The sequence below is a fragment of the Monodelphis domestica genome, chromosome 1 (assembly GCF_027887165.1).
Source record: "Monodelphis domestica isolate mMonDom1 chromosome 1, mMonDom1.pri, whole genome shotgun sequence".
NCBI classification, from domain to species: Eukaryota; Metazoa; Chordata; class Mammalia; order Didelphimorphia; family Didelphidae; genus Monodelphis; species Monodelphis domestica.
The window spans coordinates 635975504-635987803 of NC_077227.1; the positions used below are offsets into that span (position 1 = coordinate 635975504).

Consider the following 12300-nt stretch of genomic DNA (forward strand, 5'->3'; position numbering starts at 1 on the left):
GAGATTTATGACCAGAGTCCATGTTATTATTGCCACCCAGAAAATAGTTGGTCCTCTATTAAGTTGTGTTGTGATGGACATGACATTCCCCAAAACATCATCTCTGAGTCCACTAGTGCTGCTAAGGCCATGAGGAAGGTCATATCTGAGCTGAATAGGAAGTTCACAGACTTGGCCTTCTATGTTCCTATTCCTGGGGTATATGTTGTGAATCTGACCTCCTGCCTGGAGAAATCTGCTAATTATGACAATATTAAGAAAGTGGTGAAGCAAGCATCTGAGGGAAACTTGAAGGCATCTTGGCTTTGTATCCTGTGATTTTTACAATGACACCCACTCTCCTACCTTTGATGCTGGCTTTGCTGCTCCTGCTCTCAATGACCGTTTTGTTAAGGTCATTTCTTGGTATGGCACTGAGTACAGTTATAGCAAACATGTAGTAGATCTCATGGACTAATAAACTTTAATGGTTTACTCCTAAGAGTAAAGTGAAAAGCCATGGCAAGAAGTCACTGTTTGTTTCTTCAATCTGGCAAAAGATAGATATGTATAAACCAACATATCCCACACCATATACTAAGATAAGCTCCAACTTTGTACATGAATTAGACATAAAGGTGACATTTTTTTTTAATTTGAAGTAAAAAGGAAGAAATTACTAGTCAGATCCAAGGACAGAGAAATAGTTCATGACTAAATAGGAGACAGGGAAGGTCACAAGAAGTAAAATAGACTTTTTTCACCACTTAATTTTAAAGATTTTACACAAAACACATGCAACTAAAATTAGAAGAGAAACTGGTAAATGGGAGGGAGGAAAATATTTGCAACAAGTTTCTTTGATAAAAGTCTGGTTTCTAAGCTATGTAGGGGACAGATTCAAATTTATCAGGAAAAGAGCTATTCCTCAACTGATAATGGTCAAAGGATAGGAACTGAAAGTTTTCAAAAGAAGGACCCCAAGCTATTAATAACTATGTGAAATATGCTCTAAGTCAATAATTATCAGAGAAATGCAAATTAAGACAACTCTTTAAGTTCCATACATCCATTGGATTGGCAGAGTTGACCACAAAAAGGAAAATGACAATGCTGGAGTGGCTATGGGAAAACAAGTGTATTGATGCATTATTAATGGGTCTATGAATTGGTCTAGCCAATATCAAAAGCAATTTAGAGCCATGCCCTAAAGCTATTAAGCTGTGCATACCCTTTGACCCAGTGATGCCCCTATTGGCTCTACCTGGAAGAGATTAAAGAATGTGGAAAAGGACCCACATGTACAAAAATAATTATGACCGCTCTTTTCTTGTGATGGTAAAGAGTTGGCAACTGAGGGGGTGCTTATCAATAGAGGGACATCTGAATAAATGATAGTATGTGAATGTGATATTATGCTGTTATGCTGTAAGAAATAATGAAGGGAATGGTTTCATTAGAAACTTGAAAAAAGTTTTATGAACTGATTCAGAGTGAAACAGGCAGAACCAGGAGACCAATTCATATAATAACAATAATATTGTACAGATAAACAATTTCAAAAGCCTTAAGAACTATAAACAACTTAAAACTGTGTAAGAGAGAATTTGCAAGGCAAGCATGCAACTCAATGTTGCATGCTTGCCTTGCAAATTCTCTCCTACACAAGACTCAGTTCCAGATAACTATTGAGGAAACATGCTACCCACCTCTTAAGAAAAAGGTTATAAACTCAAGAGAACAGATTGAAGCCTGTTTTGTTGTTGTTGTTGTTGTTGTTGTTGTTGTTGTTTTGGCATGGCTAATGTAGGTATCTGTTTTGCTTGACTCTACATATTTATAACAAGGATTTTATTTTTCTCTTAGCAATGATTGGAGAGGACATGAGAAAGAGAAAAGGCAGCTTTTCCATTTTAAAAATATTCAAATGATATGCTCAAAGTACACCTCATTAGGTACCTTTTCATTAACGGTTCTAATGGTTGGCATTCATCCTCTTAGCAAATTCCCTTGAGCTCGGTTTTCTTTTGGGCCAACCCACTTGGAATTCCTTCAGTGCTTTGTCCCTTTCTTTCCTATTCCAACCTGCTTCCTGTTGAGCTGCATTTTCTAACCCTTCCAGGCTTGACCTGCTCATCCTGGATTTTCTCCCATCTGTTCAAACACAAGAGCAAACTCTTGGAGTTCTAGTTTTCCCTTTGCAACGTCATTTTTTACCGTCTTCCAAATCTACCTGCCTTTTTAGGGCTTAGGAAACCTATTTAGAGGAATCAATACATGTTACTCTGCTAAAGAAACTTTCATTTGATGTTTTCAGTATTTTAAGTTGGCTCATAGCACTTAGCGTAAAATAATAGCTTATCAGAATTTCCAGCAAGTATAACTACCCCCCACCCCCACCCCCCCAAATCCATGGCCACTTTTCTGGAAAGAACCATTCGCCATTTGGTCTAAGGCTTTATAATAGATCATATACAGTCTCATAATTAGAAGGAACCTCAGAAGCCAGTTAATTACAACCCTAAGCCAAGTAAGAATCATTATAGCAAGTGAAATGCATACTTTTCCATGTTACTTTTTCAAATCTTAATAGAGTTTGCCAACTCTTGTGCTTCTTTTCATGTCAACTTTGGCAGGTCACCTAACCACTCTTGGCCTTAGTTTCCTCATCTGTTTAATGAGGAGGTTGGACTACAATGATCTCTAAAGTCTTTTCTGTCTCGTAAGTCTATGATCCTATGAGGGAATCCATTCCCAATTTACCCACTTGTGGTTTTGGTTTTGTTTGGTAAAGAACTTTATTTTAGAAGCTAACCTGTACCTGTCTATTATTACACTGACTTTTTTCCCCCCCAAAAATATACAGTGGCTCACCTGCAGAGTCAATAAGTTACCATCAGAAAGGCATTATTCCCGAGTGTACCCCAAATTAAATTGTGCTTAAAACAGCTATCTATTTAATAAAACTTTTTTTTTTAAGGTTTCCCCTTACCTGGAGACAGTAAACCATTTTTCTTTTGTTCATATTTCCTCTTCCAGGGAAATAGCCCCAGGAGTTTCTTCACCTGCATTATCCATTACTGCTTGGTCTAAGAGTTAGCTGTGGATTCATTTTTCCAAAATAAATAAGCTTATTCTGCCAAGAAAAATATGAAACTTGAGGGTGGATGAACGGGGGTGGATATATCAAGGACTGCAAGGGAAAGTTGCTTTTTCCCTAGCAGAACCTACTCTTCACCTCTTGCTGATCTTACTTGACTTCTTTGTCTCAGCCTTGGTTTCCATGGATTGCCTGTCTGCTTTATCCATCTTAGATTTTGCTGTCTGGAACCTATAAAGTACTCTTCCTTTCTGTTTGTTCTATGTTTTCCTGAATGCTGCTTTCATGTTGATCTAGTTGCCAGCCTTCTCTACCTTTAAACTAAAGGTTTTTTTACTTGGTTTCTCTATGATTCACAGATGTGGCTTTGGAAGGTGGGCTTAAGAGCAACGCACGGGTCAACCTAGAATTCAGGATGCTGAAATGGAATGATTTATGGAATAGGTCAAGAAAGTTATAAGCCCTCGAAAAAGAAGCAGCCTCAAGCTGGATATGTTCTAGCCAAAGCCACAAAGAAAGGATTTGTCTATTTCTGTAATGTATGGTATGGAAAATACCATTGGTTTCAGGTCAATCTTTTCAGCCACATTCATAATAAAATATTGGGTTTTGAACCAGAAGGGAATTTTAGAGAGCTAGTTCAATTCTTTTATTTTAGAGATGGAAAAGCAAACGGAATTGTTTGACCTTGGACAAGTAAGTAGCAGAGCTATGATTGACCATCTGACTCCAAAATCCATTGGAGAATAATCTCCATTATTTTCATGCTAAGCACAGATAAAACTGTCTAATGTTCAGGCGAGTTAGCGAAGTATAACTAGTAAGCAGAAAAAGTACCAAGGACCCCAACTGAACAAAAAATGTGTTCCTCTTCTACTGAACTACTTGACTTCCATTATGCTGGTGACTCGTGAACATAGCCGACATTGAGATTTGCTGTCAAACCTTGACACTAACCAGGCTTTGGACTTTGGCCATAGCGTATACATCTGTAAGCAGATAATCTCTAAGGCAGCCATGCAGATTAACGCAGGCCAGATTTTCAAGAAACAAAATACCAGCAAGCAAGTTAGAATCCTACTTCATCAGGATGCTAGTGCCTCCTGCTATCAGAGTCATTTCTAGGAAATTAGTAAGTTTATAAAGTGCTGTTATCAAAAGAAAGACAATTACATGAGCTCAAAGGCTAAAAGAATGTAGCAATTCAGGAAGTCAGGGTTGCTTTTTGTGTCCCATAGACCAGAGGGGTCAAACATCTGCTGAGGCCAGCAATACTAAATTCCCCAGAACCAGTTTAAAATATAATTTTGAAATATTTAACAAAATAAGTTAAAATGCAATAGAACACAAATGATGTTAATATGTGGTTTTCTAAAGTTAATGTTAGCCCACAGGAATGGCCTTAGTTTCAACTTCAGTTTGACACCGCTTCCATAGAGCACTGTGAGCTCCATCAGTAAAGCTGAACACCAGGTACATATTGTAGGTGTGATTATTTCAGTCACTTTTGTTGTCTTAAATCGCTGGTCACAATTTTGTCTATCCCAGATGGCAAGGGACAAGTTGAGAGCCATTTGTTTTTCTGATTAACCAGACTAGATTCTTCTTACTTTAAACACTTAAAAGGGCTTTCATACAATTATTTAATGTATGTGTATATGTAATAAAACAATTAATTCCCGGTAATATGGCACATAGTTTAAGTCAGAAATCTGATTTATAGTCTACTTAGAAAAGAAATATAGTTTTATTGTTCTTTTTAAGTATAAAGAGAGTCAGAGTAATCTGGGAGTTCACTTGATATTCACTTAAACTCTTGCCAAATTGATATTTTGGTGTTATCATTTTGAATTGATGATTAGATTGGAATTAGCATTTCATCTTATTGAATATTGTTTTACTCAAGTGGTTAAAAATAGTTCTGTCCCATTTTATTAGACTATTGCCCTACAGTCTTTATTTATTAATAACTTGTTAAATTGTGGTACCCACGCTTAGTTTGCTAAGCAAAGGTAAAGGACCTCCTCCAAACCAACATTAATTAGATTTTATTGTGTTACTATTAATTGTATATGGATGTTTGTGACAAACATGTACATTCATCTAGAATCACCTCTATGTGAAGTGCCTTTGAGAAGTACTATGTTAAGATCAGCACATTTTGGAGAAAGAAGGTGACCTGTTTGGGGCTGGGTTTGCATGGCAGTGGTTTGCCACCTTCTGCCGTCCCTCTTATTTCAGAACCTTCTCTACTGGGGAAAAACAACTAGCCGGTCATTTATTAAGTATTTATCAAAGCACCATTTTGGAGAATGCAGATACAATGACAAAAATGAATGTCTATCCTTAGGGAGCTTCCATTTTGGACCACCAGAGAAGGTTTCAGGACATGTGCGTGTATGTAAAAACAACATGCTTACCAAGCAAATCTGAAATCATTTCAGCACAGGGGGAGCCTCATACTAGTAACTCAGAGGATTGGTGAAGAGGCTTGAGAGAAGGCGGTTCTGAGAAGCAGGCTGCAGTCCAAGAACTAGCGTGCAGGAAAAGGCCCAGTTCCTAAGCAGAGGAGAACCTGTTCCCAGAGAGGGAGGGGAGCTGTCATCAGTGAGGAGTAATAAGTAGGTGAGTTTTAGCTGCAGTGTGGAGAGTCACGTGTAACATACCTGGAAAAGTGGGTTGGAGCCAGTTGGGAAGCCCAACAGAGGACTTGCCATTTTATCTTGGAGACAACAGGAAGCCGTTGGAGCTTACTGAGCAGGGGTTGACATGGTCAGGCCAATGTTTTAGGGATATCACTGACAATTGGGTAAGGGATAGATTGCAGAGGGAAGGGGTTTGAGTCAGGGAAACAAATAAGCAGACAACTAGGTGGCTCTGTGCTTAGAGAACTGGGCCTGGGGTCAAGAAGAAAATTTACTGGTTTTGTGACTCCAGGCAAGTCGCTTAACTTCTGTTTGCCTCAATTTCCTCCACTATAAAATGGGTTGTTATGAGGATCAAATGAGATAAGACTTGTAAAGCATTTAGCGCAGTGCCTAACACGTAATGGGTACTCTATAAATACCTATCTATGGCCTTCCCTTTCCTTATCATAGGCCATTGCAGTAGTAAGAGCAAGAGTCCATAAGGGTCTTGCCTGGGGTCCAAAGGAAACAAGTTTGAGATGTTTTTGTGGAAGAATGGGTTTGGCAGGCGATCAGATCAATCAATTTGGCAATTGTCCAGATCAATCAATGACCAAAACTTTATTCAGGGCCAGGTGCTGTTCTGGGCTTGGGGATACAAGTACAAAGAACATTTTTTAAGGTCCTCGTTATAGTGAACTTTCATACTAATGGAGAATCAACAAGTACATATAAAATATATGTAGTTAATTTGAATATGAAGTTCACTGATGTGTATATCTTAGAGTCATCTTCAGCTCCTCTCTCTCCATCCTGAGCTCCTTCCTCTCCTGCAAAAGGAGTCCAGGATGACTCGGAACCAGAGGGGTCAGAGGCGAGAAGGGAGTTTGGCAGAGGAGATGCTGAGCTCTAGTCTTCACATATTTGTATCTATGAAACATCCAGTTGGAAATGCCCCAGAGGTCAAGAAGGGTTGGGAGTGAGTATTCACTGCTAGACACCACACTGAGAACTTTGGCGTCATGATCTCCATTTTACTGGTGAGGAAACAGGTTTAAGGGACAAGTCTGGGGTCTGACAGTTTGTAAGTATAGGAGGCAAGACGGGAAATCTGTTCTTCCTGATGCCAGATCCGCCCTCTGTCCACTGTACCATTGAACTACCTGTTGGTGATACCTAACTGGAATTCAGTAAAGAAACTCGGGCTAGATATGTAAGTGTAAAGGAAGTTGTCTGCTTAGAACTAAAAACTGACCCTGTGGGAAGAGGTGAGATGACAAAGAAAAAGTATATCAAACCAGAAGAAAAGGCTTGGGTCAGAGTCTGAGGGCCCACCGACAGTGACATGGCTGATGAGCAAGCGGATTGACTTTTGTTTACTTTATGAAGTGTGCAGCCATTGATCTTTTGCTCTCTCTTGGCACCTTGTCCATTAGGTACTCCTCCAGGTTGAGTTTTTAATAGAATGCACCCAAATGTTTTAAGTATTATGAAATGTGACACTAAAGTGTTGCCCGGGGGGGGGGGGGTTGTCCAATATAGAACATAAATGCTAAAATAAGTATTAATTAATTAATCACATTAAGAGGTGAAAGGCTTATTTCAGTTATTCAAACCAGTTAGGACTTTCTCTTGGGAATTGCCTATAGAACCAATGTACCCACCACACAGGAATATCAGACTTAAGTTTTTAGAGTATTTCTGGGTTTGTGTAAGCTGTTATGAGATATTCCATTAACCTACGCTCTTAACGGTGTCTTGGTATTTTCTTTAGAACATCCATAATTGATACTCATCTTGGCAATCCTGGGGTGTTTTGTGTACATTCCAAATGTCAAAGACTAAATTCTTTTTAAAAAGACAGCATATTATTATTGTTGAGTGTTTTATTACATATAAACTCTTTAAAATATCAAATATTCATAATGTATATAAGTTTCTATCAACCACTTCATTTCTCAGTCTTGCCTGATAATAGGGTATGCTGACTTCAAAGTACATTAAGGCAATGCTAACATTAGCCTATGGGACGACTATTGTTTAGGAAAGACCAAAACATGAAAAAATCCCTTTCCTTTAGGTGTAGATGTCTTAATTTGAGAAAGTCAATCAGAAAAGATAAAATCATGGAATCAAATTTTCCCAGTGTTTTTTATATTATTGATTATTGACTAAAATGCATGTACCTTTTTTCCCCTTCTATAACCTTTATGCTAAGTCATACAATAGGACACACTTCCTAATACACATAAAGAAATGCAACAGATTCTTCTCATGGTTCAAATGTGTTGGTATTCATCATATGAATGAGTCCATGACATGTGTTCATTGACACAGAGAACAGCCACCAAATTGTCTCATAAGAAGTTAGTAAAAACCATTTATTTAGGGTTTTATAAAAGATGCAGCTGTTAAAGACACTTTAGAACATTTAATACATAAATGCCAATCCTATGTCAAATAGGATGACTGGAAACAGGTTGCCAACTTTATTTGGGAAGCTAAACTCTTATTAAAAATGTGTCTTGTTGAGTCCTGGTTTAATAAAGTAATATTGATACCACATGATGAGATGATTTCAGAGCAGTCCTCACTTATGTAGTATTGCTGTCTCCAGAGATCCTGTCACTGTTTATGAGGGCCACCTGGGTGCACGCCTATATTTGTTCAGTTCCAAAGGTGAAAGAGGTGAAAAGTCTTGCAACTTTGAATAGAGTTGGTTTGGAGGGGAGCAATTCATAGCTATACATGCGTAGATAGTAATTTTAGGTGCTTCTTTGCAGTATTTGTTTTCTGAGCTACTTTCAACACTATCATCAATGACTGATCATTGCCACTTACAGGAATTTTTTAAAGAATTATTTTAATTGGAAAAAGCATCAGTCAGCTGTCAAGCTTCCAGCTTCCACTTTTGAGAACAGGATGTTGAATGTGAGTAATGACACAACAGGCCTATAAAATGCAGAATAACCCTCTGATGACTCATCCAGTACAATGCAGTATATTTGTCAAGGAGACTGAATCATATATGGGGGAAACCACTTTTCAGGCAGCCAGCTGGTTCTCAGGTCAGCAAGAGACGATCCATTTTTATCAGAAGGTTTATAGTAGCAATAATGGTAACACCGAGCACTCTGGCTCGAAAATGTAGAGGAAATGGCATCTCCCAGCAGGTATGTACTTAGTATTTACATATATCTTATTTTGGTATTCTTTTCTGTGCTTGTCTTCTCCATTTTCTGATCTTAATTTTTTTTTAGATTAAAAAATTCTAATCATGGAAAGCTAATTCGTTTTTTAAATCTATGTTTCTTTTGTATGCATCTATATGAAACCATCTATAGAAGGAAAACTATAATTTCCCCCATTTCTTTCTATAGAAAATAAATTTTTTATATGTGGTCAGATGTGAAATATTTTCATATTTAGTTCTCATGAAGTTCTGAGTTTAAAATAGGATTTGTAAAAGTAGAGCCTATTTTGGTGGGTAATTTTGAGGTTAATGCATGAATAAGGATATGGTTGAGTTGAGGAAGGGGAGTTATTGGTAAGCTACTGAATCTATATAGAAAAAAAATCTTTTGCTTTGGAAAATTTTTTTTTTAAGATGCATGTCTACATACAGGAAACATTATTCCAAAACTGAATATAATTATATTTGCAATTTAGAATGTAACCATGCTAAATTCATACAATTATTTTTCATATAGGTAGGGTAGTATAGTATTAGGTAGGAAAGAGTAAATATAACTTAGAAATGTCATGGATCATACTGCCAAATCTCATGGGTAGGTCTTCTTGCTGAAAGGAAGGGCCTGCATTTTATTCTCATTTTTTTTACTATTAAAATCAAACTATGCTTAATCCACAGAATCTATGTTCTTAAACATGCTAAGCATTCCAGTATGTGTTGACAGTCATATTCAATGTCTCCTCATTTTAAAAATAAATGAATTTTTGGGGCCTTAGATATTAAGATCAGAGGGCTATGGATAGAGCATGGCAAGTACTATTTATGCTTCATGGAGCAGCATGGTGAAGGGGCAAGACCTGTAACACATCTACTCACTAATTCTCTAAAATCTAGAGTTTCTTTAGTAGGATAGCAGTTATAGCACGATCTCATATCACAAGCAAAATTTTAGCTAATTTTTTTAGTACCAAGCTTGGAAAACATAAAAGCATTTTTTTCATATTCTTTTCCTCTATGTTCTTTAGTAATGGTTTGTATTTTTTTCTTGGGTTCCTTGAAACACTGATTTTTCATTATTAGTTTTTGGAAAGCTGCTAATGAATACATGATTTATACATCTCAGTTTTCATGTATTAGATAAGGTAGGAAACTAGAAGCAGAGAGAGGTTTTGTTTAGGGGTTTGTAATTTATTTTGGTTTCTTTGGAAGGAGGGAGGAGGACTCAAGATGTATTTCCTTTAGAATTGCCAGTTTGCTCAGGGAAATGTAATCGGCTTAAAATTTCATTAATTTTACATATTGTATAAATGAATGCCACCTGTTATGCAGTAAAGTGCTAATTATAGTAGAAGACAATAAGAAAGAAGAACAATATTTCAAATATGTGGGAGTTTTGCTAAGAATTTTCCTATAGCATCTGTGCTTTTTAAATATTAAGTGAATGTTTAATAAATAACCTTTGATAACTTTCTTCAAAATCAGATTCAGTGTAAGGACAGATCTTCATTTATTTTTCATTTAATTTGTTTTAAAAGTCAGTTAAGTTCTTGAAGAACTATTTACTAACTCTGATAAGTTGTTTTGCCTTTTCCAAAAATGTGGCTCTTTCCAACATCTTTGATCTAAGCAACAGAACTAATTCAGCACCTAAAATGCTCATTAAAAAACATAATTTGTAGACAGATCTTCAATTAAAATGTTCAAATTATATGATCTATTCCTTTCACGCTGAGGTCTTTTGTAAATAAGTACCTTTGACTTGCTATTAAAATGGGCTAATCTTTGGGCTTCTGAAAGATGCATATAGTGAATGAGTACAGGTCAGTAATAAGATGTGATACTCTATCAATGTTTGCAATACTTGGTGTCCAATGATTTCTGCATCTGAGAATTTTTTTTAAGACTGCCCTGACCCTTTCAGGACGGTAGAGATTCTTTTAGCTTAGTTGCATTACCCTCTTCTCTGAGTGTATTGATCATTACGATTTTTTTTTTGGAAGATAATCACTTCTGGGATTGTGGTAGCCAGTCCTTAAAGGTTTCATTGCCTTTGAGAGAGAGGTCTCTTCAATCTAGAAAGATAACAGTTTTCAGGTCTTTCCTCTCCTGGGGAAAAGAGGCCCTTCAACTGTCAGTACATATTTGTAGGCCTAAGAAGTCCCAAGTTTGATAGTAGGAATTGCAAGATGCAAAGAAATAAAAGACAGCTTCCTACATCCCCACTTCCATCCCCCATCAGATTATTTGAATCTTCCTAGTACTGTGCCTACAAGTAGAGAAATGAGAATTTTCCATCTCCATCCAACATCTTATTCCTAGATAATGGAATACTTATGGCCCTCCTTGGAAGTCTTGTGGAACTGCTTTATACTGTATTGTAATATATAGCACATGCACTGTCTTCTTCATGAAACCACTCCTGATTCCCCCAGGCCACCAATCCTTCTCAGCCTACCCTATATTTAACTATTTTGTTTATGTATGTGTTTATTAACTTTATATTTCTGTGTGCAAGATGTGTTTCTATATGCACTTGTCTCTCCCATTCGGATGTAAAGTTCTTTGCAAATAGGAGTTATTTCATTCTTTGTTCTTGGATACTTCATGCCTAAGTACAGTGCCTGGCATACATGTTGGTAATGAACTTGTTGATTAATTATTTTGTACAAAAAATTGAGGCATCTGTGTTTTTTTTTTAAATGACCTTTGCTGAGATTTTGCTGGAGATTATTCATGAATGTTCTTTACGTGCTAGTTAATGTCTTAACTAATCCAAAATAAAAATTCATGAGTTTTTGTATGTAGATTTAGTCATCAGCTTGTTCAGGGAGCATATTATTTTATTTTATTTTTTTTTACATCCTCAAATGTTATATTTCCTCATCTTTTCTCTGTCTCTAACTGACCTTTAAGTGAATGACCACAACCCTAATACCAAGCCAGCAGAGAAAGTCTATCTTAATTGTGATTAGTTTGGGGGAAAACTAAACTCAGGTATAAGATGACTTGGCGTCCTAACTATGCTTTTTACTTATATGTTTGTACACAAGTCATTTAACTTTTCTGGGACTCAGTTTTCTCATCTGTAAAATAATGGGATTGGACTAAATGGCCTCTAGGTTTCCTTCCCACTCTAAATCAATGATTTTTTCCCTAATGATCTTTGCTGAGGTTAAACAGTTATATATCAGGTCTGTTTTGCTGGAGATTATTCATGAATGTTCTTTATATGCTGGTTAATGTCCTCATGAACCCAAAATAAAAATTCATGAGTTTTTGTACATAGATTCAGTCATCAACTTGAAAGCCTGGCACACCATCTAGATTAGAAAATGTTTTTCTTAAGACTTTGTACCTTCTTTTGAGGAGCAAACTTGAGGCACTTCCTTCTTAACCTATGC

At 36.8% G+C, this 12300-nt stretch overlaps 1 protein-coding gene across 3 annotated transcripts in view; it reads left to right on the forward strand.

The window, feature by feature from the left end:
• The window catches only part of SPRED2 (sprouty related EVH1 domain containing 2), a 185730-nt gene that overhangs the window by 106349 nt on the left and 67081 nt on the right, over positions 1 to 12300 (forward strand). The window contains exon 1 of one of the 3 annotated variants that reach the window (XM_007476736.3): positions 8515 to 8879. The exons of the other annotated variants lie outside the window; for them this stretch is intronic. Coding sequence (XP_007476798.1) covers positions 8863 to 8879 — 17 coding nt within the window. The 5' untranslated portion in view covers positions 8515 to 8862. Of the gene's footprint in view, positions 1 to 8514; positions 8880 to 12300 lie in introns of those variants that run through there. 3 annotated transcript variants of the gene reach the window in all.